The sequence below is a fragment of the Nomascus leucogenys genome, chromosome 24 (assembly GCF_006542625.1).
Source record: "Nomascus leucogenys isolate Asia chromosome 24, Asia_NLE_v1, whole genome shotgun sequence".
NCBI classification, from domain to species: domain Eukaryota; kingdom Metazoa; phylum Chordata; class Mammalia; order Primates; family Hylobatidae; genus Nomascus; species Nomascus leucogenys.
Window position 1 is genome coordinate 17,353,600 of NC_044404.1, and position 27,362 is coordinate 17,380,961.

General features: G+C 50.6%; 1 protein-coding gene across 1 annotated transcript in view; it reads left to right on the forward strand.

Annotated features, from left to right (window-relative positions):
• The window catches only part of PADI3 (peptidyl arginine deiminase 3), a 38,486-nt gene extending 12,096 nt beyond the window's left edge, over window positions 1-26,390 (forward strand). Inside the window, exons 3-16 of the mRNA XM_030805514.1 lie at window positions 870-942; window positions 4,686-4,747; window positions 5,748-5,865; window positions 6,868-6,993; window positions 9,260-9,438; window positions 9,910-10,013; window positions 10,098-10,209; window positions 12,411-12,518; window positions 13,690-13,841; window positions 15,571-15,715; window positions 15,826-15,928; window positions 19,730-19,809; window positions 22,982-23,107; window positions 25,272-26,390. Of these exons, the coding sequence (XP_030661374.1) occupies window positions 870-942; window positions 4,686-4,747; window positions 5,748-5,865; window positions 6,868-6,993; window positions 9,260-9,438; window positions 9,910-10,013; window positions 10,098-10,209; window positions 12,411-12,518; window positions 13,690-13,841; window positions 15,571-15,715; window positions 15,826-15,928; window positions 19,730-19,809; window positions 22,982-23,107; window positions 25,272-25,505 (1,722 nt within the window). The 3' untranslated portion in view covers window positions 25,506-26,390. The remainder of the gene's footprint in view (window positions 1-869; window positions 943-4,685; window positions 4,748-5,747; window positions 5,866-6,867; window positions 6,994-9,259; window positions 9,439-9,909; window positions 10,014-10,097; window positions 10,210-12,410; window positions 12,519-13,689; window positions 13,842-15,570; window positions 15,716-15,825; window positions 15,929-19,729; window positions 19,810-22,981; window positions 23,108-25,271) is intronic.
• The last annotated feature ends 972 nt before the right edge of the window (window positions 26,391-27,362 follow it).

The window sequence follows — 27,362 nt, forward strand, 5'->3', positions numbered from 1 at the left end:
GCCATCTTCATCCTCACCCTGTAACAGTTCTTGAGTGCTCGCTGTGGGCCAGGCACCAAGCTGCACATGCCCCATCCATGACTCCTTTCCTCTCCACAGCCTCTAATTAGTCTTAAGGGGTAGGAACTATTATTATCCCCACTTTACAGTTGAGGAAATTGAGGCCCAGAGAAGATCAGTAACTTTTCCTGGGATATTCAAATGTGGGGGATCCAGAATCTGGGCCCAGGCCATCTGACCCCAGAGCCCTGCATTTAACCACCCCCCACCCCACAAGATGCCACCTGCCCACTGGTAACAGTAGCTAGTATTTCTTGGGCACTTCTTATGGGCTCAGTCTTTTACATGTATTGTTTCCAAGCTGCACTACAAGCCTCTGAGGTAGAGACCTATAGAGGTAGAGACCTTTTCCCATTTTGCAGATGAGAAAACTGAGGTGGCTCAGGTAGGTGAGAGGCCTTGGCCAAGGTCATAGAGTGCCCAGAGGTGCCGGGCTCAAGCCCAGGCCTGTCTGAGTCCCACAGACAAGAATGTTGGCTTGGAGAGTGTCCCTAAACCCTGCCCAGCCCAAATCCTTTATTTTACAAATGGCAAAACTGAGACCCAAAGGGGAGCAAGAGCTTGTCAAAAATCACAGAGTAGGTTATTGGAGGGACTGGGACCCAAGTCTCTAGAGAAGCTCTCACAAATAGCTCCCATTTTACAGATATACCAACCAAGATACAGAAAAATAAATGGCACAGAGCAGGTTAAAGAAAGAGCAAGGTTCCTGGGGCCCCCTCCCCTCCTTACCAGATCCCCGAGAGCTATCTTTTGGAGTGGGAGCTCTTGGCTTCTGCTGGTATTACTGTGCGCCCAACTCTCCACAGGTTCAGATTTCCTACCACTCTAGCCATGAGCCTCTGCCCCTGGCCTACGCGGTGCTCTACCTCACCTGTGTTGGTAAGTTGGGGGCCATGTTGATGGTGTGGCCAAGGGCACATTTAAAAAATTCAAGCAGTACAAAAGAGTATACGTTGAAAATTAAACCTCCTTCCCTCCAACTCAAGACTTCTAGTTCCCCAAACCCAGCATTTTTCTAGAGATACGCTGTGCTTATATATGAAAGCACATACATACCTATATATCCCCCCTCTTTTGTAAGCAAATTGAAGCATACTATAGACATGGAACTGGACCTTGCTTTTGCCAGCTTAAAGTTTTTCTACTAAGCCTCCACAAATGGATACATAAACTCCATGCAAGATGACTCAGATGTTGGAGCTATCAGACAGGGCATGCAAAGTAATCGTGATTAATATGTTAAGGGTTCTAGTAGAAAAGGTAGACAATATGCATGAACGGGGGGGCATTTCAACAGAGAAGAAAATCGATAAGAAAGAGTCAAATGGAAATGCTAGAATAAAAACCATAGTAATAGAGATTTTAAAAATGCTTTTGAAGGTTTCACCAGTAGACTTGACACAGCTGAGGAAAGAATCAGTGAACTTGAAGATAAGTGAATAAAAGTTACCCAAACTGGGCCGGGCGCGGTGGCTCACGCTTGTAATCCCAGCACTTTGGGAGGCTGAGGCGGGTGGATCACGAGGTCAGATCGAGACCACGGTGAAACCCTGTCTCTACTAAAAATACAAAAAATTAGCTGGGTGTGGTGGCGGGCACCTCTAGTCCCAGCTACTCAGAGAGGCTGAGGCAGGAGAATGGCGTGAACGCGGGAGGCGGAGCTTGCAGTGAGCCGAGATCGCGCCACTGCACTCCAGCCTGGGTGACAGAGCGAGACTCCATCTCAAAAAAAAAAAAAAAAGTTACCCAAACTGAAACCCAAAGAGAAAAAAGAATTAAACAAACAAGTGAAAAAACATAACAGATCTAAGAGCTCTGTGACAGTATCAAACAGTCTAAATTCAATGAAATTCCTATAGAAATTCCAACATGGCTTTTTTTTTTTTTTTTTTTTTTTGTAAGGAGTTTCGCTCTTGTTGCCCAGGCTGGAGTGCAATGGCACAATCTCAGCTCACTGCAACCTCCGCCTCCTGGGTTCAAACGATTCTCCTACCTCAGCCTCCTGAGTAGCTGCAATTACAGGCGCATGCCTCCATGCCCAGCTACTTTTGTATTTTTAGTAGAGACAGGGTTTCTCCATGTTGGCCAGGCTGGTCTTGAACTCCTGACCTCAGGTGATCTGCCTGCCTCGGCCTCCCCAAGTGCTGGGATTACAGGCATGAGCCACTGTGCCCAGCCCCAACATGGCTTTTTAATATAACTTTACAGAGCTGATCCTAAAATTTGTATGGAAAAGCAAAGGTCAAGAATAGCTAAGACAATTTTGATGAAGAATAAGGTTGAGGGATTCACAACTCCAAATATCAAGACTTTTGTTTCAAGCTATAGCACTTGAGGCATTGTGAAATTGGTATACAGCAATAGAGCAAATAGAGAACCCAGAGACAGACCCATGCTTGTGTGGTTATCATGTGGCAATAAATGAACTTGGAGCCCTACCTCACACTATACTCAAAAATAAACTTCAAGTCAGTTAAAAATCTTAAGGTGAAAATCAAAATTGTAAAGCTTTTAGAAAAGAATATCTTTGTACCCTCAAGATAGTAAAGATTTTCTTTAACAAGGCAAAACAAAAGTGCAAAGACTGTAAGGGGAAAGATTGCTAAATTAGACTGTATTAAAATTAAAAATTTATATGCAACAGACAACAAGTAAAAAGTCAAACTATGAACTAGGAGAAGAAATCTGTAATGCATATGGCTGACTTGGTGCATATAGAATATGAAGAACTCCAATCAATAAGAAAAGGACAAAAATAATAGAAATGGGCAAAAACATGAATAAGCAATTCACAGAAGAGAAAGCCCCAGTGATCAAAACCCAAATTAAAAGATGCCTAACTGAGCATTGCCAAGGTTGTGGAGCTGGGAAACTCCTTACAAAGGAGTGGGTGGGAGTTTGCTTTGGCTCACACACTTGAGAAGAAATTAGCAAAGAAGTTGAAAATGCTTTATCTGTAGGACGCATTTTTTAGAAGCAGAACTTCTAGGTTATAGAGAATCTATATTTTTTAACTTGATAGATATTGCCAAGCTGCTCTCCAAAAACACTGTATCAGTATACATGTCTGCCAACTGCATATATGCTTTGCCAACACTGCATTATCAACTTTTTCCCTTTTTGCCAATCAGTTGGCATCTCACTGTTGTTTTACTTTGCCTTTCTTTAGTTAGGAGTGAGGTTGGGCATTCCCCTTCTGCAGCCCAAATACATACACACATGATCGTTGGAAAATAACATAGACAGAAAAGTACATAAAGCTTTATTTTACATACATATGTGTATAAAGCATATGTACACACACACACACACACACACACACAAATAATTACAAAGCAAATCAAAGAATAGCTCAGGAAATAAACCCAAGAGTAGCCCAAGAAATAAAACACTACCAGCACCCCAAAGTCCCCCTCAATGTCCCTCTCTGATCGTAACTCCCTCCTTCTCCTACAGGTAACCACTATCTCGTGTTAAGTATTTTCTTGCTTCTCCTTATGGTTTTATCTCCTGAATGCATACCCAAATAACATGGTCTCGTTTTACCGTCTGATTTTCTGTGGATGCAGTCATATCATGTATATTCTTTTGCGTTGGGCATCTTTTGCCCCATGCTATATTTGTGAGATTTATCCACTTGTTGCATGGTGGTTGAGTATCTTTTCACATGTTTAAAAATCGTTTCAGGCCATGCGTGGTGGCTCATGCTTGTAATCCCAGCACTTTGGGAGGCTGGGGTGGGTGGATCTCTTGAGCACAGTAGTTCAAGATCAGCCTAGGCAACGTGGTGAAATCCTGCCTCTATGAAAGATACAAAAATTAGTTGGGCATGGTGGCATGCACCAGTTGTCCCAGGCTCAGGAGGCTGAAGTGGGAGGATTACTTGAGCCCAGGAGGCAGAGGTTGCAGTGAGCCATGATCATGCCACTGCACTCCAGCCTGGGCAATAGAGACCCTGTCTTGTCTCAAAAAAAAAAAAAAAAATCCTATCAAATTTATTCTTTCTTCTCTGCTTCCCTGCTCCTCATTGCTTCTTCTTTAAGAACTAAGAAGACTACTTTTTTTTCAGAGTAGGAAGATTGATCCTGACCTCTTGAATGCTCCATTTGCATTATGAAATCTCACCCAGTGTCTAGAGATAAATGTTAAGATGGTGGGATGGAGGTGGGATTTGGGGACTGTGAGTAGCTCAGAGAGGACACACAGCCAGGAGGTGACAGAACCTGGGTTCGTGTTCACATCTGTTTGACACCAAAGTCCATGCTTGCTACCCCATTCCAAGGAGATGAGGCGGCTTTATATAGACAAGAATGTTCCTGGAGACCTGGGCTCAGTTCAGGGCATGCCTGGGACTGCAAGGGCTGCAGGGATACAGATAGGAAGTGGTCAGGGAAGGCTTCCTAGAAGGGGCAGCATTTGTCCTGCGCCTTTACTGTGACCCTGCTTCTTGCCTCAGGCCTCTTTCCCCAGCCCAGAGGGTGCAGATGCCCTCACCTCTTGGATGGTGTCTCCTTGGAAATGACTTGCCTTTGCCCAGCCCCAGACAAGCCCTGAGATCAAGGCCTGCCCTGGGCTCCTGGGAACCTTGTAGTGACTTACCGTACCTCTGCTTCCTCTTACAGACATCTCTCTGGATTGCCACTTGAACTGTGAGGGAAGGCAGGACAGGAACTTTGTAGACAAGGTAAGCATCTCTGCCTGGGCCCAGGAAGCAGGAGTGCAGTTGAGGCTTGCTCTAGGTTGGGTTAAGAAGGATGAGGCCATTACAGGTATCCCCCTGCCTCCCAGCTGATACCGAGACCAAGGGCCAAAAACAGAAACCAGGCATGGCTGGGGATCTTCTTTCACTAGGAGAAAAATCATCGCCAGGAATTATCAGGCATGGAGGTACCCAGCCCTGAGCTAGGCCTTGGTTTGTGGGATCAAGACCTTCTGGACTCATAAACTAGATCAGGAGTGGGCAAACTTTTTCCGTGAAAAGTCACATAGCAAGTATTTTAGGCTTTGTGGGACATACGGTCTCAATTCTGCCATTACAGTGCGAAAGCAGCCACAGTTAATACAGAAATGGATGGATGTGACTGTGTGCTAATAAAACTTTATTTATACAAACAGGCAGTAGGCCAGATTTGACCCACAGTTCATAATGTGCTGATCCTGACCTAGGCGAGAAGAGAAACCAAATATGAAACTGTTGAAGAACTTGGGACTGAATTATGTTGGAACTTGGTGCCCTGGGAGTTAAGAGGAGAAGGTCGAGGTGGGCTGGGTGGGCGAGGAAGGCTTCCTGGAGGGACATACCCTTGCGCTGAGCTCTGAAGGGATGCAGGAAGGAGGGCATTCTGGGTGCAGGGAATGGCAGGAGCAAAACCAAGGAGGGTTTAATGGAGGAATGAGCACAGAGTGAGGCGTGTGGTCCTATAATCAGGAGGTTGCCTATTGAGAAAGAGGATGTTGGCTGAAGGCCCATCACAGCCAGCTATGAAAGACAGCTCTGTGCTTTGGACTGGATGGTGTGGGCAACAGAGAGCCATTGCCATTGCCATGTCTTGAGAAGGAGGTGTTTCGAGAACGTGGACCTAGCCTCACAGGGTGGGGTGGTTACAGGCCAGGCTGGGATTCCCGGGCAGGGAGGCACAGGTCTCATCTGAGCTCCCATCACTGGCTATGTTTTGCCATTGCAGCGGCAGTGGGTCTGGGGGCCCAGTGGGTATGGCGGCATCTTGCTGGTGAACTGTGACCGTGATGATCCGAGCCGTGGTGTCCAGGACAACTGTGACCAGCACGTGCACTGCCTGCAAGGTGAGGCCGGGGCAGCCTGAGTCCCTGGGTGTCCAGGGTCACTGCTCAGTTACCCCAAGGGAGTTCCAACCCACAGGCAGGACTCTGAGGCCAGAGTCCAGGGGAGAGCACCAGCCTCCACACACAGCTCGATGCTCTTCAAAACCCATCTCAGGCTGGCAGCTGCCCCCCCCCCCAGTGTCTCTAGTGCCAGCGGGCACTCACATGCCAGGGCAGAAGCTCTGGAAATGAGCCACCTCGCCATTCTCTTCCTCCAGGGGAGCAGAGGATGCTAGCATTATTGGAGCACCTACTGTGTGCCAGGCCTTTTCCCCAAATTCTCATTGAATCATCCAAGTGGGACAGTATCATCACCCCAATTTAGAGATGAGGATGCTGAGACTCAGAAGCCAGGAGACTCCCTGACGATTGTGTCTGATCCAGGGCCTCCCCTCTCAACCCCAAATCTGGGCCTCCTCCTTCAGCACCTCTGGCTTGCATTTCTGTGACCCCCCCCACCTCTTGCTAAGTCCATCTGTCCTGAATTCCAGCCCCATGGAGAAGGAGCTGCAATATTTCAGGGTGTGCTAGGTGCTGTCCACGGGAGATGCCCATGGCTGCCTTCTGAAGTGGGCACCATTGGAGATGGGGATGCTGGGGCTCCGGAAGGGAGGGGCTTGTCCAGGGTCACAGGGAGTGATGCTGGGACAGAGACCAGAACCCTTACCTGCGCGATGCCCACATGGCCTTACCCTCCTTGCTTCTCTGGAGCACCTGTTGTGTGTCAGACACCAGGTGGTTATGCCACACTTCATGTTTCTCTGGGCAATTGAGGAAACATGAGTCCAGGAGAGCATAATGTCTTCGTGGTTTGTTCTTGATGGCTTCCAGGGTTTTCACAAAGCTAGGGCTGGGAGACCCAGGTCTTGACACCCACTGACCTGGGGAGGGAGCTGGGCAGCAGAGGAAGGGGCCAGGGGCCAGGACTCCCTTGAGTCACTACCACTCTGTCTGGCTTCACAGACCTGGAAGACATGTCTGTCATGGTCCTGCGGACGCAGGGCCCTGCAGCCCTCTTTGATGACCACAGACTTGTCCTCCACACCTCCAGCTATGATGCCGAACGGGCACAGGTCTTCCACGTCTGCGGTGAGTTTGTGCCACTCTCCCTTGCCATCTGTGCCCTGTTGCCAGGTTGCCTGCCAGGGAACCTCTTGTTCCTGCCTTGGGCCATGGGCAGGTCCTGCTCACACTCCGGGAGATGCCCTGGTGGGTGGCGGGTCACAGTAAGAACAGTCAGAAGTGGGGGCTTTGGAACTGATGAACTGGTGCCCCCAGCACAACACCTGGCCTGAGGTCATTTTATTGGATGAATGAACTTTTCAAATACATTTTAAGCATGTGTAGAAATTCTTATCAAAAATTTCAAACATACACAAAAAGCAGTGCAATGAATCCCCACGTGCCTGTCACTCAGATTAAACAATTATCACTGTTTTGTCTGTCTCGCTGAAGTATCGTAAAACCAACCCCAAACACCATAGATTTCACCCAATTAATTCAGTTTGTATTCCCCCCAAATACACATGGCTGTTGTTTTACATAGTCACAGTGCCAAAATCACAAGAAATACAAGTAAAAATCTAATTGCCTTTGAGAAACTAAAAATGTATACAAGTAATAAGATGCTTTTTTTTTTTTTTTTTTTTGAGACAGTCTCGCTCTGTTGCTCAGGCTGGAGTGCAGTGGTGCGATCTCAGCTCACTGCAACCTCCACCTCCTGGGTTCTGGCGATTCTCCTGCCTCAACCTCCCAAGTAGCTGTGACTACAGGCATATGCCACCACACCCAGCTAATTTTTTGTATTTTTACTAGAGACAAGGTTTCATTGTCTTAGCCAGGATGGTCTCGATCTCCTGATCTGCCCGCCTTGGCCTCACAAAGTGCTGGGATTACAGGCGTGAGCCACTGTGCCTGGCTGCTTATTTTTTAGATAATCAGACAATATGGAAGTATAGAAAATGAAACCTGAGAGTTCTCTATCCCTGTCTCTAAATCTGACTTTTTTTTTTTTTTGAGTCAAGGTCTTGCTCTGTTGCCCAGGCTGGAGTGCAGTGGCATGATCTCAGCTCACTGCAGCCTCCACCTTTCAGGCTCAAGCCATCCTTCCACCTTAGCCTCACAAGTAGCTGGGACTACAGGCATGTACCATCACACCCTGCTAATTTTTTTTTTTTTTTTTTTGTAAAGACAGGGTTTCACCATGCTGCCCAGGCTGGTCATGAACTCCTGGGCTCAAGCAATCCACCCACTTTGGCCTCTCAAACTACTAGGATTATAGGTGTGAGACGCCGCACCTGGCCTGAATCTGATTGTCACTGTTAACGAGTTGGGATGTGCGCTTCCCAACTTTATTCTACACGTTCTCCAGTGTGTGTCCATATGCTGCTTTCCAACTGGCTTCTTTCATTAAGTAATAATCCCACACATCTTTCCTGGTATTTATTGAGCTGTACTTCATTCTTTTCCACTGCTGTATAATCTTCCTAAGCACAGAGGTGCTGTGACTTACACAGTTCTCTGAACATCATAGTGGTTTGCAGTGTTTTGATTTTATAACAATGCAGGTTGCTTGAGGCCAGGGGCTTTGTTCAAGTCCAGAACCGTGCCCCATGGGCGCACTGTAGTTGCACAGTCAATATTTGATGAATTAGTGAATATCGAGCATGCTTGTACAGAAATATTATGTGAATATTTACCTTTTATTGTTTGTTTGTTGTTGTTTTGTTTTTTGTTGTTTTTGTTTTGTTTTGTTTTGTTTGAGACGGAGTCTTGCTCCGTGCCCAGGCTGGAGTACAGTGGTGTGATCTTGGCTCACTGCAACCTCCGCCTCCCGGGTTCAAGCGATCCTCCTGCCTAAGCCTCCTGAGTAGCTGGGATTACAGGTGTGCACCACCACTGCCCGGCTAATTTTTGTATTTTTAGTAGAGACAGGGTTTCACCACATTAGCCAGGCGGGTCTTGAACTCCTAACTTCAGGTGATTCACCACCTCGGCCTCCCAAAGTGCTGTGATTACAGGCGTGAGCCACCACGCCCAGCCTGTAGATGTATTTTTGTAGGAAAGATACCTAGTAGTGGAATTGCTGGGCTGGGGGTAAGCATTACTTTGTTGGATGCTGCCAAATTGCACTCCAAAAAGACATGAGTGCCGGTCTTAGAGAGGAAGACGCTTTCCCCCAGCCGCGCCCCCACAGTGTATTACCTGTCCTCTCCTTTGCCAGTGGAGGTGAAAGGAGGGAGTTGTTGGAGGACTTGGAATTTTTGGTGAGGCTGCAGACCTCTTCCTGTGTCCCTCATACTCATGCTCCCTGGGCCCACAGGGAATCACAGCCACCCCTTCCCTCCCCTTCCAGGTCCTGAGGATGTGTGTGAGGCCTATAGGCACGTGCTGGGCCAAGATAAGGTGTCCTACGAGGTACCCCGCTTCCATGGGGATGAGGAGCGCTTCTTCGTGGAAGGCCTGTCCTTCCCTGATGCCGGCTTCACAGGACTCATCTCCTTCCATGTCACTCTGCTGGATGACTCCAATGAGGTAGGGACAGAGGGAGGTCAAGAGGAGCTCCACTCGGGACCAGCCTGGGCAACATGGCGAAACCCCATCTGTACAAAAAAAAAAAAAAAAAATAGCGAGGTATAGTGGTGTACAGCTATAGTCCCAGTTACTTGGGAGGCTGAGGTGGGAGGATCACCTGAACCCCAGGCAGGTTGAGGTTGCAGTAAGCCGTGATCATCCCAATACACTCCACAGTCCGGGCAACAAAGTAAGACCCTGTCTCCAAAAAATAATAATAATAAAGGGCGGTGGGGAGGGCTCCATTCCTGGTAAGTCTACCAGGCACTACTGGTGTGAAAGACCTCAGACTTCTTGACCACCCATCTGGTTCATTTCCGTCTTGCAGAGAAGCAAGGGGCTTTCTTATGGACCACAGTGGCGGAATCAGAGTCCCCCCAGGCCTCTGGACTCCAAGTCCAGTGCTCTTTCTCCCCTGGTCTGCCCCTGCAGGATTTCTCGGCATCCCCTATCTTCACTGACACTGTGGTGTTCCGAGTGGCACCCTGGATCATGACGCCCAGCACCCTGCCGCCCCTAGAGGTGTATGTATGCCGGTGAGTCTTGGGGCAGTGGGTGGTCCCCCTGGCCCCCAGGCTCCGGCTCCATCCTGAGCCCCTCTTCCCTGGGCTTGTCCGTAGTGTGAGGAACAACACCTGTTTTGTGGATGCGGTGGCAGAGCTGGCCAGGAAGGCCGGCTGCAAGCTGACCATCTGCCCACAGGCTGAGAACCGCAACGACCGCTGGATCCAGGTAACCATGGCCGCTGGGCAGGGCCCCGCAAGGACGCCATCCTGGAGGGAGAGGCCTTCATCTGGGGGCCACCGAGAACATCCAGGAGGCCCTGGGTGCTCCCCAGGGAACTTGCTGCCCTTTCTAATGTGAGACCTAGAGGCCTTTCTCCAGAACTTTCTGGAGACCCAGACACACGCTGATCCTGGATTCAACACCCATTCACCCACCGGATCTGGGCTAGGCACTGGGCTAGGCCCACAGGGGTGGCACAGGTGTGAGACACACACTCCCTGCCCTCAACAGCTGAGACCAGTGGTTCTCATCAAGAGGTGATTTGTCCCCAGGAGATATTTTGCAGTATCTGCAGACAGTGCGCGGGACAAGCCCCCACAATAACACATCATCCAGTCCCATGCCTCGGTAGTGTCGAGGCCGAGAAACCTTGATGTGCAGAATGATTGCTACAAAAATACCTACTCCTACCATCTAGAGTGTAGCTGGGGCAACATGGTGAAACCCTGTCTCTGCAAAAAAGTTAAAAAATTAGCAGGGCATGGTGACGTGTGTCTGTAGTCCCAGCTACTCTGGAGGCTGAGGTCAGAAGATCATCTGAGTTTAGGAAGGTCAAGGCTGCAGAGAGCTGTGATTGTGCCGCTGCACTCCAGCCTCAGCAACAACAAAAAAACAAAAAAGAGAGAGAGAGAGAAAAAGAAATATCTAGGGTGCAGAGGCTGTACCAGCAAATAACCAGCAGGGTTTGGGGGGATGCAGCATCACCTCTGCCCAGGGAATCAGTGAAGACCTCCAGGAGGGAGAGCATCTGAGCTGGACCAGATTTGGCAGATGGGGGCACATGACTTCTTGCCATTTATGCGGCATTTTCTGCAGGCCAGGCATAGCATCATTTCATCTTCTTGATAACCCCCTGTAAGTGCCCCCTAATTCAGGAGCTCTTCGGGGAGCATGACTGGGTCACAGAGCTGGTAAAGGCAGTGCTGGGACTCAGGCTGCCAAGCAGCAGGCTGTACAGGGTGGTGGTCCTGGCAGAGACTGAGCATGCTCAAAGGCCCGGGGCTGGGAGGCAGGAGACAGAACCTTGTGTGTTCTCCTCTGTCAGGGCACTGGTTCTGAGAAAGGCAAGGGTTGAGGTGGGAGACCTTGAATGCCAAGTTAAGGAGCTTTCCTCTTGGCTGGGGGTCAGTCCAGTGAGAGAGTTTGGAGCAGGACTCTGGGGCAAGATGGGCTGGGTTTAGAGCCTCGCTGTGCCACCAACTAACTAGCTGTGAGCTTTGGGACAAATATTTTTTAACTTTTATTTCGTTTTTTTTTTTTAATTAATATATTTTGAATTTATTTTTCTTTTTGGAGACAGTGTCTCTCTGTCACCCTGGCTGGAGTGCCATGGCGTGATCACAGCTCACTGGCAGCCTCAAACTCCTGGGTTCAAGTGATCCTCCTGCCTCAGTCTGCCGAGTAGCTGAGACCACGGTGCGGCCACCAGGCTCAGCTAATATTTTGTAGAGATGGGGTCTTGCCATGTTGCCCAGGGTTGTCTCAAACTCCTGGCCTCAAGCAATCCTCCGCCTCACCCTCCCAAAGTGCTGGGATTATAGGTGTGAGCCACCACGCCCGGACTGGATAAATAATTAGACCTCGTAGTTCCTCATTTTCCTCATCTGTCACATGGGGTAATTATGGTGCCCACGCCTAGGCATGTCATGAGGATGAATGGAGTTAATGTTTATAAAGAGTTTAGGGCAGGACCTGGATGTGAAGTTCATTCACACTGGGCCATCTTTTCCTCCAGAACCAGTCAGGACTGACCTGGGCACATTTATGGATCTGAGGAGGAGGCATATTTGTATCCCCACAGGGCCCCTCAGCCCCGTCCAACTCAGGCCACTGTGAGGGCTTCTCTGTGTCTACCTGCCCTGGCTCAGTACTCATGGGGACACCCCCAAGGTCATGTCCATGTTCTCATTCACCTCCGGCCTCTGTCTTGCTGTGTGACCTTAGACAAGTGCACCCCCTCTTTGAGCCTCCAGCCCCTCCTCCAGTCAGCAGGCACCCTGACCTCGGTCCTCTCCACCTCCAAGCACAAAACATGCTTGGGACGGGGGACTTGGTGAGCAGTCTGCCCCACAGGGCTCAGAGCTGAGCCAGCGGGGGCAGCTGCTGACTGTCACAGCTGTGCATCTCTCACCTCTCCTCACTTGCAGGATGAGATGGAGCTGGGCTACGTTCAGGCACCACACAAGACCCTCCCGGTGGTCTTTGACTCCCCAAGGAATGGGGAACTGCAGGATTTCCCTTACAAAAGAATCCTGGTGAGTGGTCCCCGGCCGCAGCCCACCCCTGAGAGCTGAGAGGCCTTACCCCAAGGGCCACACTGGGGTGTGGGGCAGCAGTGCAAACCATGCTCTTTAGGGATGAAGGTATGGTTGCCAGATAAAATGCAGGAGATGCCCAGTCAAATGTGAATTTCAGACAAGCAACAGGTTAACTTTTTGGTGTAAGTATGTCCCAAATATTGCATGGGATATACTTATACTAAAAAATGTTGTTGTTTATCTAAAATTCAAAGTTAATTGGGCATCCTGTATTTTTATTTACTAAATCTGGCAGCCCTAAATAGGGGAGGCAAGATGGTGCACCTGTTCAGAACACAAGCTTTAGAGTCAAAACAACCCTGCTCCATTACTTACATGCTGTGTGATGTTGCATGAGTTACTACCGCTCTCTGAGCCTCAGTTTCCTCATCAGTAAAAATGACATTTTGGCCCTGGCCTCACAGGTGTTTGTGAAGCACCTCATCATCACAGTACCTGCATGGAGGGAGTGTGTGTGCGCGCACCACCGTTAGCTGGTATCATTATTTTAATAAAAAGGGTAACAGGGAAGGTGATGGTTGCTAACCAGGACCTCCTGAGAAAACAAGAGTGACTTGCTTGGTGTCATAAAGAACAGGAGACCCCTCCAACCCCCTCACTGACCACACAGATGCTAGGAGCTCTCTCTCCTGACCCTTGATGTTGAAGTTGCTTCTGAGAGACGGCCCTGGGGAGGTCTCCCCTTCTCTAGAGTTCAAAGACAGAGGCCCAGAGGGCCATCGGCAGCCTCTTGGTTCCCACAACTGGCCACTTGAGCTGTTACTTGCCCTTGGGCTGAACTTGGCAGGAAGGCTGTGTAGGTAAGGGGGTGGGGTGGCAATGGCCTCAGGATTCATGATGGGGAGTGCAGGAGCAACCAGAGGGCCCCTTGCTGTCTTGCCGTGATAAGGCAGCAGGGCCAGAGTCCGAGCACTTCCCAACTTTGCCTGCTATGCGTGCATGAAATATTGACTGGGTCAGATCCCCTACCCACCGCCAATGACTCTATTTCCACCTGAAGAATGGATGGCCTTTCCTACCCGGTCTTGAAGGAGCTCAAAGCCCAGCAAGTTGGTTCAGGCTCTTCCTGGTACCCTCCACCCCCGCCTGACTTGGTTTCCCTCTCCAGGGTCCAGATTTTGGTTACGTGACTCGGGAACCACGCGACAGGTCTGTGAGTGGCCTGGACTCCTTTGGGAACCTGGAGGTCAGCCCCCCAGTGGTGGCCAATGGGAAAGAGTACCCCCTGGGGAGGATCCTCATTGGGGGCAACCTGCCTGGGTGAGAGAGAAAGGGAATGGAGTTCCTGGGGTGGAGGCTGAGGGTTGGGAGTGGTGATGATGGTGGAGCACGGGCCATTCCACTCCTTGAAGAGAGCCAGAAGCAAGGAGTGATGAAATTATACTCCCGGATGTGGTGGGGTTTGTGGGTGTTCACCAGACACAGTCCACACTTACCTCGGGGACTCCGAAACCAGAGAGAGCAGAGACCTAAAAGATCATTCAGTCCAACACTTTCATTTTACAAGTGGGCCCAGAGAGGGTAAGTGAGTCACATAGAAAGGAAAGTTATAACTAGACTCAGGTTTTCTGATTCTGAAAATAAATAGATGATGCTAGTAACAGTCAATTGATAGTAACAGAAGAAGATCGGGCACGGTGTCACGCCTGTAATCCCAGCACTTTGGGAGGCCGAGGTGGGAGGATCATGAGGTCAGGAGATCGAGACCATCCTGGCTAACATGGTGAAACTCCATCTCTACTGAAAAAAAAAAAAAAAAAATTAGCCAGGCATGGTGGCAGGCGCCTGTAGTCCCAGCTACTCGGGAGGCTGAGGCAGGAGAATGGAGTGAACCCAGAAAGTGGAGCTTGCAGTGAGCCGAGATCACGCCACTGCACTCCAGCCTGGGCGACAGAGCGAGACTCCGTCTCGAAAAAAAAAAAAGTAACAGAAAAAGTTTCCATTCCCAACAGTCCTGGGAGAAAATGCATTTAGATCAAAGCTTGTTCATACTACCATGTAAATGACTAATATAAGATCTTTTCCTGAGAGCAAGAGAAGTGAGGTACAAGACATGCTAAGTGAAATGACAATAACATACCAAGAGAGTAACAAATGATGTGTTGTTCAGTAGTGACACAGGGGTGCTGATGGAAAAGGAATCCTATCATATTGGTTACTTGCTGTGGATGAGACCAAGACATTGAGCTAACCAAATGCAATAAAGCTGTTAGAACAGACTTGGGATCAAATGATGAATGAATCCAGAGTCAAGCTTTGGAAGGGACTACTGCCCTCAAATACATAATCCCATTGAAAGAGGAACCTGGACCATGCCCTTAGATACATTTTCCTAAAAATTGAACATGGGGGTGAAATCTGTCTCTTGGAGAATAAGAACCTGGTGTGAGGGTGGTTCTGAAGATTTTCCTGGGTGGTGGGACCTGGTAGGTCATTGCCCTGTTGTGACTGACTTGTCCTGAGTCTGCCTCATGCAGAACTCACCCTGAGTGGAATTTTAAAATATACATATCTGGCTGGGTGCGGTCGCTCATCCCTGTAATCCCAGCACTTTGTGAGGCTGAGGCGGGCAGATCACTTGAGGTCAGGAGTTCGAGACCCGCCTGGCCAACATGGTGAATCCCCATCTCTAGTAAAGATACAGAAAAATTAGCCTGGCCTGGTGGTGCACGCCTGTAATCCCAGTTGCTTGGGAGGCTGAGGCAGGAGAATCCCTTGAACCTGGGAGGTGGAAGTTGCAATGAGGCAAGATCACACCACTGCACTCCAGCCTGAGTGACAGAGTGAGATTCCATCTCAAAAATAAATAAATAAATAAATATTAAAATGAAATATACATATTTATTACCTTTCTTGTTTATAAAAGTAATGCATGTTTTTTGTTTTTTAAAAATCAGATATTGCAGGAATGCTAAACTCTTTGTCATTTTATTTCTGCATGGAGTCTTTTTAGTTAAGCGACTTTTTTTTTTAACCTCGTGGGTCCCAGGTCAAGTGGCCGCAGGGTCACCCAGGTGGTGCGGGACTTCCTCCATGCCCAGAAGGTGCAGCCCCCCGTGGAGCTATTTGTGGACTGGTTGGCCGTGGGCCATGTGGATGAGTTTCTGAGCTTCGTCCCTGCCCCCGATGGGAAGGTAAGAACTTTGTGCATGACATGTCTTTCCCTGGCATCTGGGGCAAGAACTGAGTTCCAGGGCGCCATGCCAAGGCAGGAGGCTCAGCCGAATCTGTTCTCTGCACACAGGGCTTCCGGATGCTCCTGGCCAGCCCTGGGGCCTGCTTCAAGCTCTTCCAGGAAAAGCAGAAGTGTGGCCACGGGAGGGCCCTCCTGTTCCAGGGGGTTGTTGGTGGGTAACAGTGCCATGTCCCTCCTTGCGGCTTGCCTGCCCCTCACCCAAATTAAGACACATTATGGCTTGAGAGAGGGAGGGCAAGTTTTTTTTTTTTTTTTTTTTTTTTTTTTAAGACCAAGTCTCGCTCTTTCACCCAGGCTGGAGTGCAGTGGCACGATCTCCACTCACTGCAAGCTCTGCCTCCCGAGTTCACGCCATTCTCCTGCCTCAGCCTCCCGCGTAGCTGGGACTACAGGTGCCCGCCACCTCGCCCGGCTAATTTTTTGTATTTTTAGTAGAGACGGGGTTTCACCGTGTTAGCCAGGATGGTCTCGATCTCCTGACCTCGTGATCCGCCCGCCTCGGCCTCCCAAAGTGCTGGGATTACAGGCGTGAGCCACCGCACCCGGCCAGGAGGGCAAGTTTTAAAGCAGGGGTGTGTCCCCAAATTCAGGGCTTCTCACTCCTGCCCCTGCACACCTTGCTTCACCAGATATCACTGCCCACGGCTGGGGCCGAGCTGAGGCGGGGAGCAGGGTGATAGAAGGTGGACATGGACTGAGCGGGGACATAGTGGCTTCCCAGGCAGGTGACCAGTGCAGTCACACCGTGGAGCTTTAATGTTCTGCAGTCACTATCCTGAAATCTCCCTTTTTTTTTTTCTTTTTGAGACGGAGTTTCGCTCTTGTTGCCCAGGCTGGAGTGCAATGGCGTGATCTCCGCTCCCCACAACCTCCGCCTCCTGAGTTGAAGCGATTCCCCTTCCTCAGCCTCCTGAGTAGCTGGGATTACAGGCACGCGCCACCACGCCTGGCTAATTTTGTGTTTTTAGTAGAGACGGGGGTTTCTCCATGTTGATCAGGCTGGTTTCGAACTCCTGACCTCAGGTGATCAGCCCGCCTCGGCCTCTCAAAGTGCTGGGATTACAGGCGTGAGCCACCGCACCTGGCTACCCTGAAATCTTAATTCTGTTTTGTGAGGTCTGATGGATCAATGGAGCATCTATGGGGCTTGGAGCCTCTGCTCAGGCACAGTCCTGTCTCCCAGCCTCCCTGCCTCCCTGGCACAGATTCTCTGCTGCCTAGTCCTGTGCTCCCTGGAGCCCCAGTGTGAGGCCTCCCCATCTCTGTCACTGTCCTGAGATGCTGCAGCATTCTGCCCCCAGCAGGAGCCTGGGCATGGGGAGGGTTGGGGTTGGGCACATGTGCCACTCAGCATCTTCATGGCATCAGTCGTCCCTGGCCTGCAAGGGCATTTGGTGGGCAACTTGGGAGGGGTAAGTGTCTCGCCCAGCCTTGCTCAGGTACCCAGCACATACCCAGAGGCCACAATACTCTGGAGGTCGCCCATTTGCCTTGGCTTGGGGTGGCAGGCCTGTGGGAAGGAGAGATGCCAGACTGGACCTGCCGGCCCCATTCCAGGGCACAGCATGTGGATCTCATAGCAGAGGCATGCCCAGGCACAGCCCCCTGGGAGCTAGGCCTCCACTCTGAGGCCCGCAGGCTGGGCCCTGACACTAGCAAGGGTCTGTCAAGCCCCATGCATGTCCCTGGCAAACTGCAATGTGAAATAGCAAATAAAAACCACCCTGACAAGTCAGGAGAGAGACTCGGGGGGAAAGAAACAACTTTATACTGTAGCACCTTTAATGGTACTTTTTTCTCTGCTCTTTAAACAAGGAGCTGGCATTTTCTTTTTTTCTTTTTTGAGGCAGGGTCTATCAGCCAGGCTGGAGTATAGTGACATAATCTCAGCTCACTGCAGCCTCAACCTCCCAGACTTCAGCGAGTCTCCCACCGCAGCCTCGCAAGTAGCTGGGACCACAGGCATGCACCACCACGCCTGGCTAATTTTTTGTATTTTTTGTAGAGATGGAGTCTCACCATGTCGCCCAGGCTGGTCTTGAACTGCTGAGCTCAAGTGATCTGTCTTGGCCTCCCAAAGTGCGAGATTACAGGTGTGAACCATTGTGTCTGGCCAGGGCCCACTTTTTTTTTTGTTTTGTTTTGTTTTTTGTTTTTTGTTTTTTTTTTTTGCACTGGAGGAATTTTGAGAGAGAGAGCTGGCTGGACTGGAGTCATCTGGCAAGCTTGCTGGAAGCGTTCTCAAATTCACTCCCTTTCCAGCCCCACCAAGACTGCATGAATCCCAGAGGATCCTCCCTTTCTGAGTGACCCCAGAGGTCACGGGGCAAAGACCCTTTGGCACGCAGGATCATAGATTTTCTTGGTTCCATGGCCTCAGGGAAGGCAGATAGCATCCTGGACCAAACACAGCTCAGAGAGAAAAAAGCTCCTGTAGAACTTAGATGCCCCCAAGTATAATAGCTTCCAAAGTCCCCTTGCTCTCTGTTTGCTAGTGTTAACTTCTTCCAACACAGCCCTGGAGCCCTAGCAATAAAATGGAAGAGAAATAGTCTTTCTTGACCCTGTTGCTCCCAAAGGGACCCTGACTAGACTCCGGTGAACCTAGAGTAAGTCTTAGAAATCCTTAAATCCAAATTATATATGAGGCAGGGAGAAATGCCACCTTCATCTTTCCTGGGAGAACCATGTTTATGGTGAGCAAGCCCCAGGAATGGGTTGAGCAGAGTTATTCCAATCTGCCCAGCTGGGAGGGAGCCTGGGAGAATTCACAGACGGCAGGACACAAGCAGCCACCCCACCCTCGAGGGCTGACACTCAGGCAGTGACTGTGGTGATTAATTACACAGACACAGAGGCCAGAGCACTTATGAGGCACCTCAGTGCGCCAGGCCTCACGCTGTGTGCATCACACGTGTTATCTCATTTGATCTCACGAGAGCCTGTGGGATGACTCTCACCCACCTTTAGACCCAAGAATGTGAGGCTCAGAGAGGGGACGTCACTGGCCCAGGGGCCTCAGCAAGATTGCAATGGAGCTGGGACTCGACTCCAGCTTCCTGCCTTAAACTGGGGTGAAACGGGTGTTGGACCTGCAGATGGGTCAGGGGAGCCCTCTCCTTTCCCTTAGTCAAGGCTTGAGGCCCTGTACGAGCCCTGGGCTTGGGTTTGAATCACAAGCCCCCACATATCCTACCTGTGTGACCTTGGGCAAGTCTTCGGACCTCTCTGAGCCTCAGTTTTGTCATCTGTAAAGTGGGGATCATAATGCATACCTTGTGGGGGTCACCATGAGGGTTAAATGAGATGCTGAACCTGGGCACTCCCCTCGGGGCCTGCTTATGGTAAGTGCTTACTAAGTGGCAGCCATGAGGATTGTGTGCCATTGACTCTAGCCTCCCCTTCCCTGTCCAGTCTCATCTGCATGGGCACCCCATCAGGCTGAGAAAATCTGGACCCGTGGGAGGTCCCCATTTCATGCAGTCACCTCCTGGAGGGCAGGGTTGGGGCCTGATGGTGTCCAAATCCCAGGACTGGCTGGTTCGCTGCTCAGTGAACCTATAAAACCTGACTCTGATGGTGGGTGGGTGGGTGGGCAGCAACTGACCCAGCTCCCCGCTAAGCCAAAGCAAGAGGATTCCTCATCCAGTGCCCTCGGGCGGTTGTAAATTTCCAGTGAAAGGCATTACCACTTCCGGTGAACTCAAATAAAGGTCTAAGTTCATTCCACTATGGCAACCAGACCCTCCCACTCCTTACACCCCAAGATGTGCACAGTGGCCAAGGCAAGCTCAGACAGGTGGTGCCCACCCAAGGCCCAGGAAAGTCAGAGGCTGCTGACTCGGCAAGACCAGTAGCTGTGAATTTGGCTCCTGCCTGTCTGCTTCCCTAAGCAGGTGGTCCTCATGTTGGTGCTGTCCCTGACCTTCTCTTTCATCTCCCTCCTTCACAGATGATGAGCGGGTCAAGACAATCTCCATCAACCAGGTGCTCTCCAATAAAGACCTCATCAACTACAATAAGTTTGTGCAGGTACAAGGGCTGTGGTGTACCTGTGGGCTGTGATTTGGGAGTAGGCGGGGCTGGAGGCAAGGATGGGATACAGACATCTGAGGCTCACCGTTCATGAAAGCTCAGGTTAGAACAGGCCCAGACAGAGGAGCTCCAACACCCTCCTTTGACCCAGGAGAAGTGAGGGGAGTGAGGCATGTGCATGAGAGGAAGACAGGCATTCCAGGCAGAGCAAACAGCACAGGCGATGGCCCTGAGGTGGAATGAACAGGCCTGGAGTATTTTAGGACAAGCCAGGAGGCTGATGTGGAGCAAGAAGAGGCCAGGTCACATCATGTGAAGCCTCATAGTGCATTGCTAGAACTTTGGCTGTGACTCTGAGTGAGATTCGAGGCCATTAGGGGATTTGAGCAGAGGAGAGACCAGTCCGACTTATGCTTTAAAAGATCCCTCGGCCGGGTGTGGTGGCTCATGCCTGTAATCTCAGCACTTTGGGAGGCTGAGGCAGGCGGATCACAAGGTCAGGAGTTCAAGACCAGCCAGGCCAACATGGCGAAACACCTTCTTTTTTTTTTTTTTTTTTTTTGAGACGGAGTCTCGCTCTGTTGCCCAGGCTGGAGTGCAGTGGCGCAATCTTGGCTCACTGCAAGCTCCGCCTCCCAGGTTCACGCCATTCTCTCGCCTCAGCCTTTCCGAGCAGCTGGGACTACAGGCGCCAGCCACCACGCCCGGCTAATTTTTTTGTATTTTTAGTAGAGACGGGGTTTCACCGTGGTCTCGATCTGCTGACCTCGTGATCCGCCCGCCTCGGCCTCCCAAAGTGCTGGGATTACAAGCGTGAGCCACCGCGCCCGGCCGAAACACCTTCTTTACTAAAACTACAAAAATTAGCCGGGTGTGGTGGCATGCGCCTGTAATCATAGCTACTTGGGAGGTTAAGGCAGGAGAATTGCTTGAACCTGGGAGGCAGAGGCTGCAGTGAGCCAAGATTGCACCACTGCACTCCAGCCTGGGTGACAGAGCAAGACTCCATCTCGGAAAAAAAAAAATCTCTCTGTTGCTGTGTTGAAAACATATTAATACTCTGTGGAGGTAAAGGGGTAACAGTAGATTCCAGCAGGAAACACACAGCACCTGGAGCTGGATAACTGCAGAAGAGGTTGATAAAGGGGATATTTACAAAGGTACAGGCAGGCTCAAGGAAACTAGCAAGGGACTGTGCAGTATCCCAGGCTAGGATGAGCGGGAAGTGTTACCACCCCTACACCTGAAGGAATGAGGGAAGGGAACTGTTCCTGGAACCTGGAGAGGCCACCAGGATAAGAGTCTGCGAGACAGGAGATGTGATAGCCAACCCACAGTGACCTGGCAGGAGAGAGCTGCAGGGACAAATACCTCAGCTGTATTCTCCTCCTTTGCCCCCATTGGCTGAGCCCAATCAGGAGCCAGAGGGCATTGGAGTCCTTGATTCCTAGGGATCAGCCTCCCTGTGCACAGAGCAGAGATGGGTGTACAGCATTCCCGAAGGGCAAACAGAATTTCCCACACAGGGACTGCATGAGTCAAAATCCTCCAAGGATGTCAAGATGGGGTTAAACATGTCAGGGTTTTATTAGTGAAAATGCCTGTGTGAGGAAATAGAGCAGGAGCCAGAGAAGACTGGGAGAGCCTGAGTGAAAGACAGAAGGAAGGTGGGGTGCACGCACCCTGTACTGCATACAGCCTGGGGAACCTTCAGCAAAGCCGTGGGGGATCCTACTAGCCACAGTCGGCCACTACAGGAGTCCTTCATCTCTCAGAAATGGGTCTGCCTGAGTGCACCGTCACCCTTAGCCATTGGCTAGGAGCAGCTGGTGAGAGGCATGACCTCAAACCCACGAAGGGCTTCAGAGCCGGGCAGCAAGCACCCTTGGTCAGTTACACTCCCAAGATGGAGGTGTGCAAGAGGAGTTATCATGGCTGCCACATGGGGCAAGGGCAGAGACCCCATAGGAAGCCATCGCAGTCCACCAGGCTGGAGTGGGTGAAAGGGGTGGGAAGACCAGGTGGGAAGGGGGAAGATTGGGAACAGATGGCAAAGGTAGCACCCACAGGACTAGATGATGGATTGGATATGGAGGAGGGGACAGGAGACATCAAGAATAACAGCAAGCCTTGTGGCCCTAACAGCTGGGTGAACAGCGGTGACATGTACTAAGCTGAAGAATCCTGGGGGAAGAGCAGGGTAGTGGGGCAGAAAGTAAGCATTTCTCTTTGGACGCATCATGTTTGATGAGTCTGTTAGACACCCAGGTGAAGATGCTAAGTGGGCAGCTACACCCACGCGTCTGAGCTTAGGAAAGAAATGGGCTTTATAAAGAGGTTGGGATTAGCCGAGCATGGTGTTGAGTGCCTGTAATCCCAGCTACTCAGGAGGCTGAGGCAGGAGAATCACTTGAGCCCAGGAGGCAGAGGTTGCAGTGAGCCAAGATTGCGCCACTGCACTCCAGCCTGGGTGACAGAGTGAGACGCTGTCTTAAAAAACAAACAGAGGTTAGGAGATGCACATTTGGGAATTGTCACTGTGTAGAGATGTTTTAAACCATGAGACAGGCCGGGCGCTGTGGCACATGCCTGTAATCCTAGCACTTTAGGAGGCTGAGGCGGGCAGATCACCTGAGGTCAGGAGTTGGAGACCAACCTGGCCAACATGGTGAAACCCCGTCTCTACTAAAAATACAAAAATTAGCTGAGTGTGTTATGGTGGGCACCTGTAATCCCAACTACTTGGGAGTCTGAGGCAGGAGAATCGCTTGAACCCTGGAGGCAGAGGTTGCAGTGAGCCGAGATCACACCACTGTACTCCAGCCTGGGAGACAGAGCAAGACTCCATCTCAAAACAAACAAACAACAACAACAACAAAAACCATGAGACAGAATGAGATCCTCTAAGGCATGAGGGATTTGAAGAAGAGGGTCAAGGACGGAGCACTCTGAAACATTCATTTTTAACCTTACTTATGGGGTAGGACTGTGAGGGGGTGGACACGGGATAGGTACATTTTGACAAACGGGCATGAAGATAAGGTCTGTGTGGACAATTGACCTATGGGCACTTGGGTATCCTGCCTCTCCTCAACGAGACATGATGCCTTGGGTGCCCCCAAAACACACTGGCAAGGTGTCCCCAACTCTGGCCCTCCCCTGCCCCCAGAGCTGCATCGACTGGAACCGTGAGGTGCTGAAGCGGGAGCTGGGCCTGGCAGAGTGTGACATCATTGACATCCCACAGCTCTTCAAGACTGAGAGGAAAAAAGCGATGGCCTTCTTCCCTGACTTGGTGAGGCCACCACCCGTGACTCCTTTGTCAAATCAGGCGGCAAACCTCTAAGCTCGAGAGAGGAAAAAAGTTTGGTCACAGTCATATTTAGGATTGTGGTGGCCAGTGGGGGTGGCAGGGAGAATCAGGGGTCCTCTGGTGCTCCTCAGAAGGGCTTCTAGCTGGCTGACCACCATGGTCCCTTTGGAATGCTTGCTGGCCAAGCCCTGGCCCAAGGGGCATCAGGAAAGGGGTCCACTTGACATTTGTAGAGTGAATGAATGATTGCACGAGGTCATGTGTGCAAAGCACATGGCATCAGCTAGGAACCCAGATGTTCATTCTGCTCTCTTCCTCCCAGCTTGCGGCTCTTCATCCATCCCACATGTATTTAGGGTGTCTTGTTGCAGATGCAGAGACGATTAAGAATGCCCCCTGCTCTCAAGGGACTTCCAGTCTAATCTGTTGAGAGGGAAACTCTTCCCCTCTCTGAGGACATGTCCCAATGATCTATTTTATAGGATAAGGTGATTTGGCAGTTTGGAGGTGAGACAAAGCACTTCCAGCCTAAGAGGTAGAACTGGAGATCCAGGAAGTCTTCATGGAAGAAGTGGGTTTGACTGAGCCCTGAGGGCTTTGCCTGTGACGCTTCTAAATGTTTTTTTTTTTTTTTTTTTTTTTTTTTTTTGTTTTCCCCCCCCCCCCCCCCCCCCCCCCCCCCCCCCCCCCCCCCGCTTTTTTTTTTTTTTTGAGACGGAGTCTTACTCTGTTCTTTTTTTTTTTTTTTTTTTTTTTTTTTTTTACTCTTACCCAGGCTGGAGTGCAGTGGCGCAATCTCACTCACTGCAACCTCCGCCTCCAGGGTTCAAGCGATTCTTCTGCCTCAGCCTCCTGAGTAGCTGGGATTACACGCGTGCGCCACCACGCCCGGCTAATTTCTGTATTTTTAGTAGAGACGGGGTTTCGCCATATTGGCCAGGCTGGTCTTGAACTCCTGACCTCCAGTGATCCACCCGCCTCGGCCTCCCAAAGTGCTGGGATTACAAGTGGGAGCCACCGTGCCCGGCTTGCTTCTAAATCTTGAGCTTGCATTTGAAACACCTGGACAGGTGGGGCCCCACCCCAGCGGTCCTGATTCAGCAGGTCTAAGGCAGGGCCCGAGGCACTGCTGCCTCGCTAACAAGCGCCCAGGTGGTGCTAATGCTGCCTTTTAGAGGAACACAGTTTGAGTAGCACTGTGTTCCACAGTAGCACTGTGCTATAGGTCACCCACCTCCCCTCCCCACTCCTCCCCACCTCATCCCCTGGAAGAACTCAATTTGCCCATTGTCAGAGCCTTGTGGGGGACCTGTCCACACCACCATTGCTTCATGCCCCCCCCCCTTTTTCCTTCCTCTTTTCAGGCAACTTTTTGCCCTCCACTTGCAAAGCCTCTTGTCACTCCCCTTCCTTCCTGTTCGAGGCTATCTTGTAATTATACATGTGCCCCAAGAAGTTTGTGCAATGATTCAGGTTCTTGTGTTCACAAGAGACAGAGTCCTACTCAAGCCAGCTTCAGCCAGAGAGAGTCTTAATATAAGGACACCAGAAACCTGAGGGCAGGATAGCTGCAGCAGAGCCTGGAACCCTCTCTGTTTCTGTGTCTACATCATTCATTCTCTCTCTTTCTCTCACCCTCTCCACCTCCTACTTCCTCTCCCTCTTCTTCCAGCTTGGCTTCCTTTGCTTCTCTGTTCCTCGGGACAAAGATGAGTATGGCCATGCACAGAGACACTGACACGGGCAGAGACCGACCAGACTCTCCCATTGTCAGTTTCAAATTCCTGGGAGAGGGACTCTGATTGGTCCATCTTGGACCAGCTGTCCTCCCTGGCTCAATCAGTTATGACCTAGAAGGTTGGGATTCTGTAGCACAAACATGGCAGCTGCCACAATCCACAATTCCAAATTCACATTAGGGCAGTTTCCAGAGAACGTTGCCAGAGTGAGTTCTGTAGATGCTCCCAAAGACACCTGGCTAACGGGTTCTTCCCAGCCCCTTTAGCCAGTTACCCTCTCATTGCATTGGAAAGGGTGAGTAGCTATTGACAAGGCTGCCTAAAACACAAACCTAGGTCCTGCAGGTAGAGTAGAGGTGTGGGGTGGGAGCCCAGTGATGAAGTGCTGCCTTCCCTTCGGACTGCAGGTGAACATGCTGGTGCTGGGGAAGAACCTGGGCATCCCCAAGCCCTTCGGGCCCATCATCAACGGACGCTGCTGCCTGGAGGAGAAGGTGCGGTCCCTGCTAGAGCCGCTGGGCCTCCACTGCACCTTCATTGATGACTTCACTCCATACCACATGCTGCATGGGGAAGTGCACTGTGGTACCAATGTGCGCAGAAAGCCCTTCTCCTTCAAGTGGTGGAACATGGTGCCCTGAGACAGCTCCCACCCACCATCCTGTCCCCCTGGGGCGGGCATTGGCCCAGGTGGTGGAGACAGAGACAGGCCCCTGAACGATAAGCACCAAGAGACCCCAAGGCTCCAGATGGAACACTGAGGGTGACCGTCCCTCTCAGAAGCCTTTTCCCTGGAAGTGTCCATACCTCACCTGCAACCCATGTGGTTCTCAGACTCGAATCTTCTTGGCCCCCCAAAAAGAAGGACCTCATTTCTTATAGCCTCTCCTGTGATTCAACACAACCCATGGAGGTGTCCCCTCCTCACTCTGAAATCATCCATTTGGGGACAAATCCACACTGGGGTCTAGAAACATCCACGTATCTCATCAGCCATCTTGTCCTGTGCATCCTAACAGAGGAAGGATCCATGATTCTGCTTTGGTCCAATTGCTTCCTCTCTGCAGGGGAACAACCCTAAAACCAGACCACTCCACACAGGACAGGCAGGAGAGATTCTTCCTAAAGCCTCCCCCATAAAAAGGGAGCTGTGGATCCACTTAGATCAGGGTGGAACCATCTTTCACCCTGTCAAGCTCCTGCCCAGATGTTGACCCTCACCCAGCGTGAGCTGTCACATAGTAGGAGCTTCTAGATTCATGTGGAAGCAATGAGAGTTGTCCCTTAGCCTTGTAAACTCCCCATCATCTGACATGCAGAAATCCAGCTTTGTCCAGAATCCTCCTGGAATTTCTTGGAGATGAAAGTATCTGGGGGATTGTTGGGTACTGGGGAGACTGGGTACAAGGGTGAAAAGTATCTCGCATAATACACATAGTTGACTATGGTGATCCACCTTGTGATGGTTAATATTAGGTGTCTGGAGAAGGATGCTTCATTGGCCCTGGGACTTCTCTCTGCAGGAGGAGAGAGTAAAATACAGTATTTCTTGTGCATCTACTCTGTGCTACGCCCTGTCCTAAGCACTAGGGAGATAACAGTGAGCAAAGCAAAGTCCATGCTTTCATGTCACTCACATTCTCATGGTCTTGGTCCCCAGGAGAAATCCTGGGTGCCGGAGAAGAAATTTAAGCACTTGGTGTCAAGGGTTGGGTAGGAGCCGGTTCCAGAAAGGGAATGCAGAGACATTTGCCTTCATCTGACTGGTCTCCTTCCTTTTCTCAAAGGTGGCAGAGGGGAAGGTTGCAGGCTTTTGGTGCAGATAGATTTGGGCTCCATCTCCTGTCTCTGCCCCTAATGTGCTGCTCATCTGTCAATGACTGACATTCACTGGGTTAGTGTATTGTTCACATGAACGGGCTCCAGTGCAGGGCAGGGCCTGGCACATGTTAGAGTCATGATTATGCCCTTGTGTGCCCATGAATCCTTCCAGAAACTAGAAGGATTCTGCAAGGGAGAAAAAGGAGAGATGCTGGGGGCAGGGAAGAGCTGTATGAACAGAGAGGAGAAAAGACTGCCCCTGCAATACACACAGCAGGCAGGGGGCTCTGGGATGAACACTTTGCAGGAGAGGGATTTGCTTTTTTTCTTTTTTTTTTTTTTTTTTGAGATGGAGTCTTGCTCTGTCACCCAGGCTAGAGTGCAATGGCATGATCTTGGCTCACTGCAACTTCTGCCTCCTGGGTTCAAGTGATTCTCCTGCCTCAGCCTCCCGAGTAGCTGGGATTACAGGTAATTTTTGTGTTTTTAATAGAGACAGGGTTTCACCATGTTGGTCAGACTGGTCTTGAACTCCTGACCTCAGATGATCCACAGGAGGAGGGATTTTCTAGTTTCAGCCAGCCTGGATGATCTAGACATGCGCCAATGTTCTGTTAGAAGTCATGAATTCAGAGAGGCCGAGAGACCAGGGTTCTTTGTGCTGGAAGGGTCTTCAG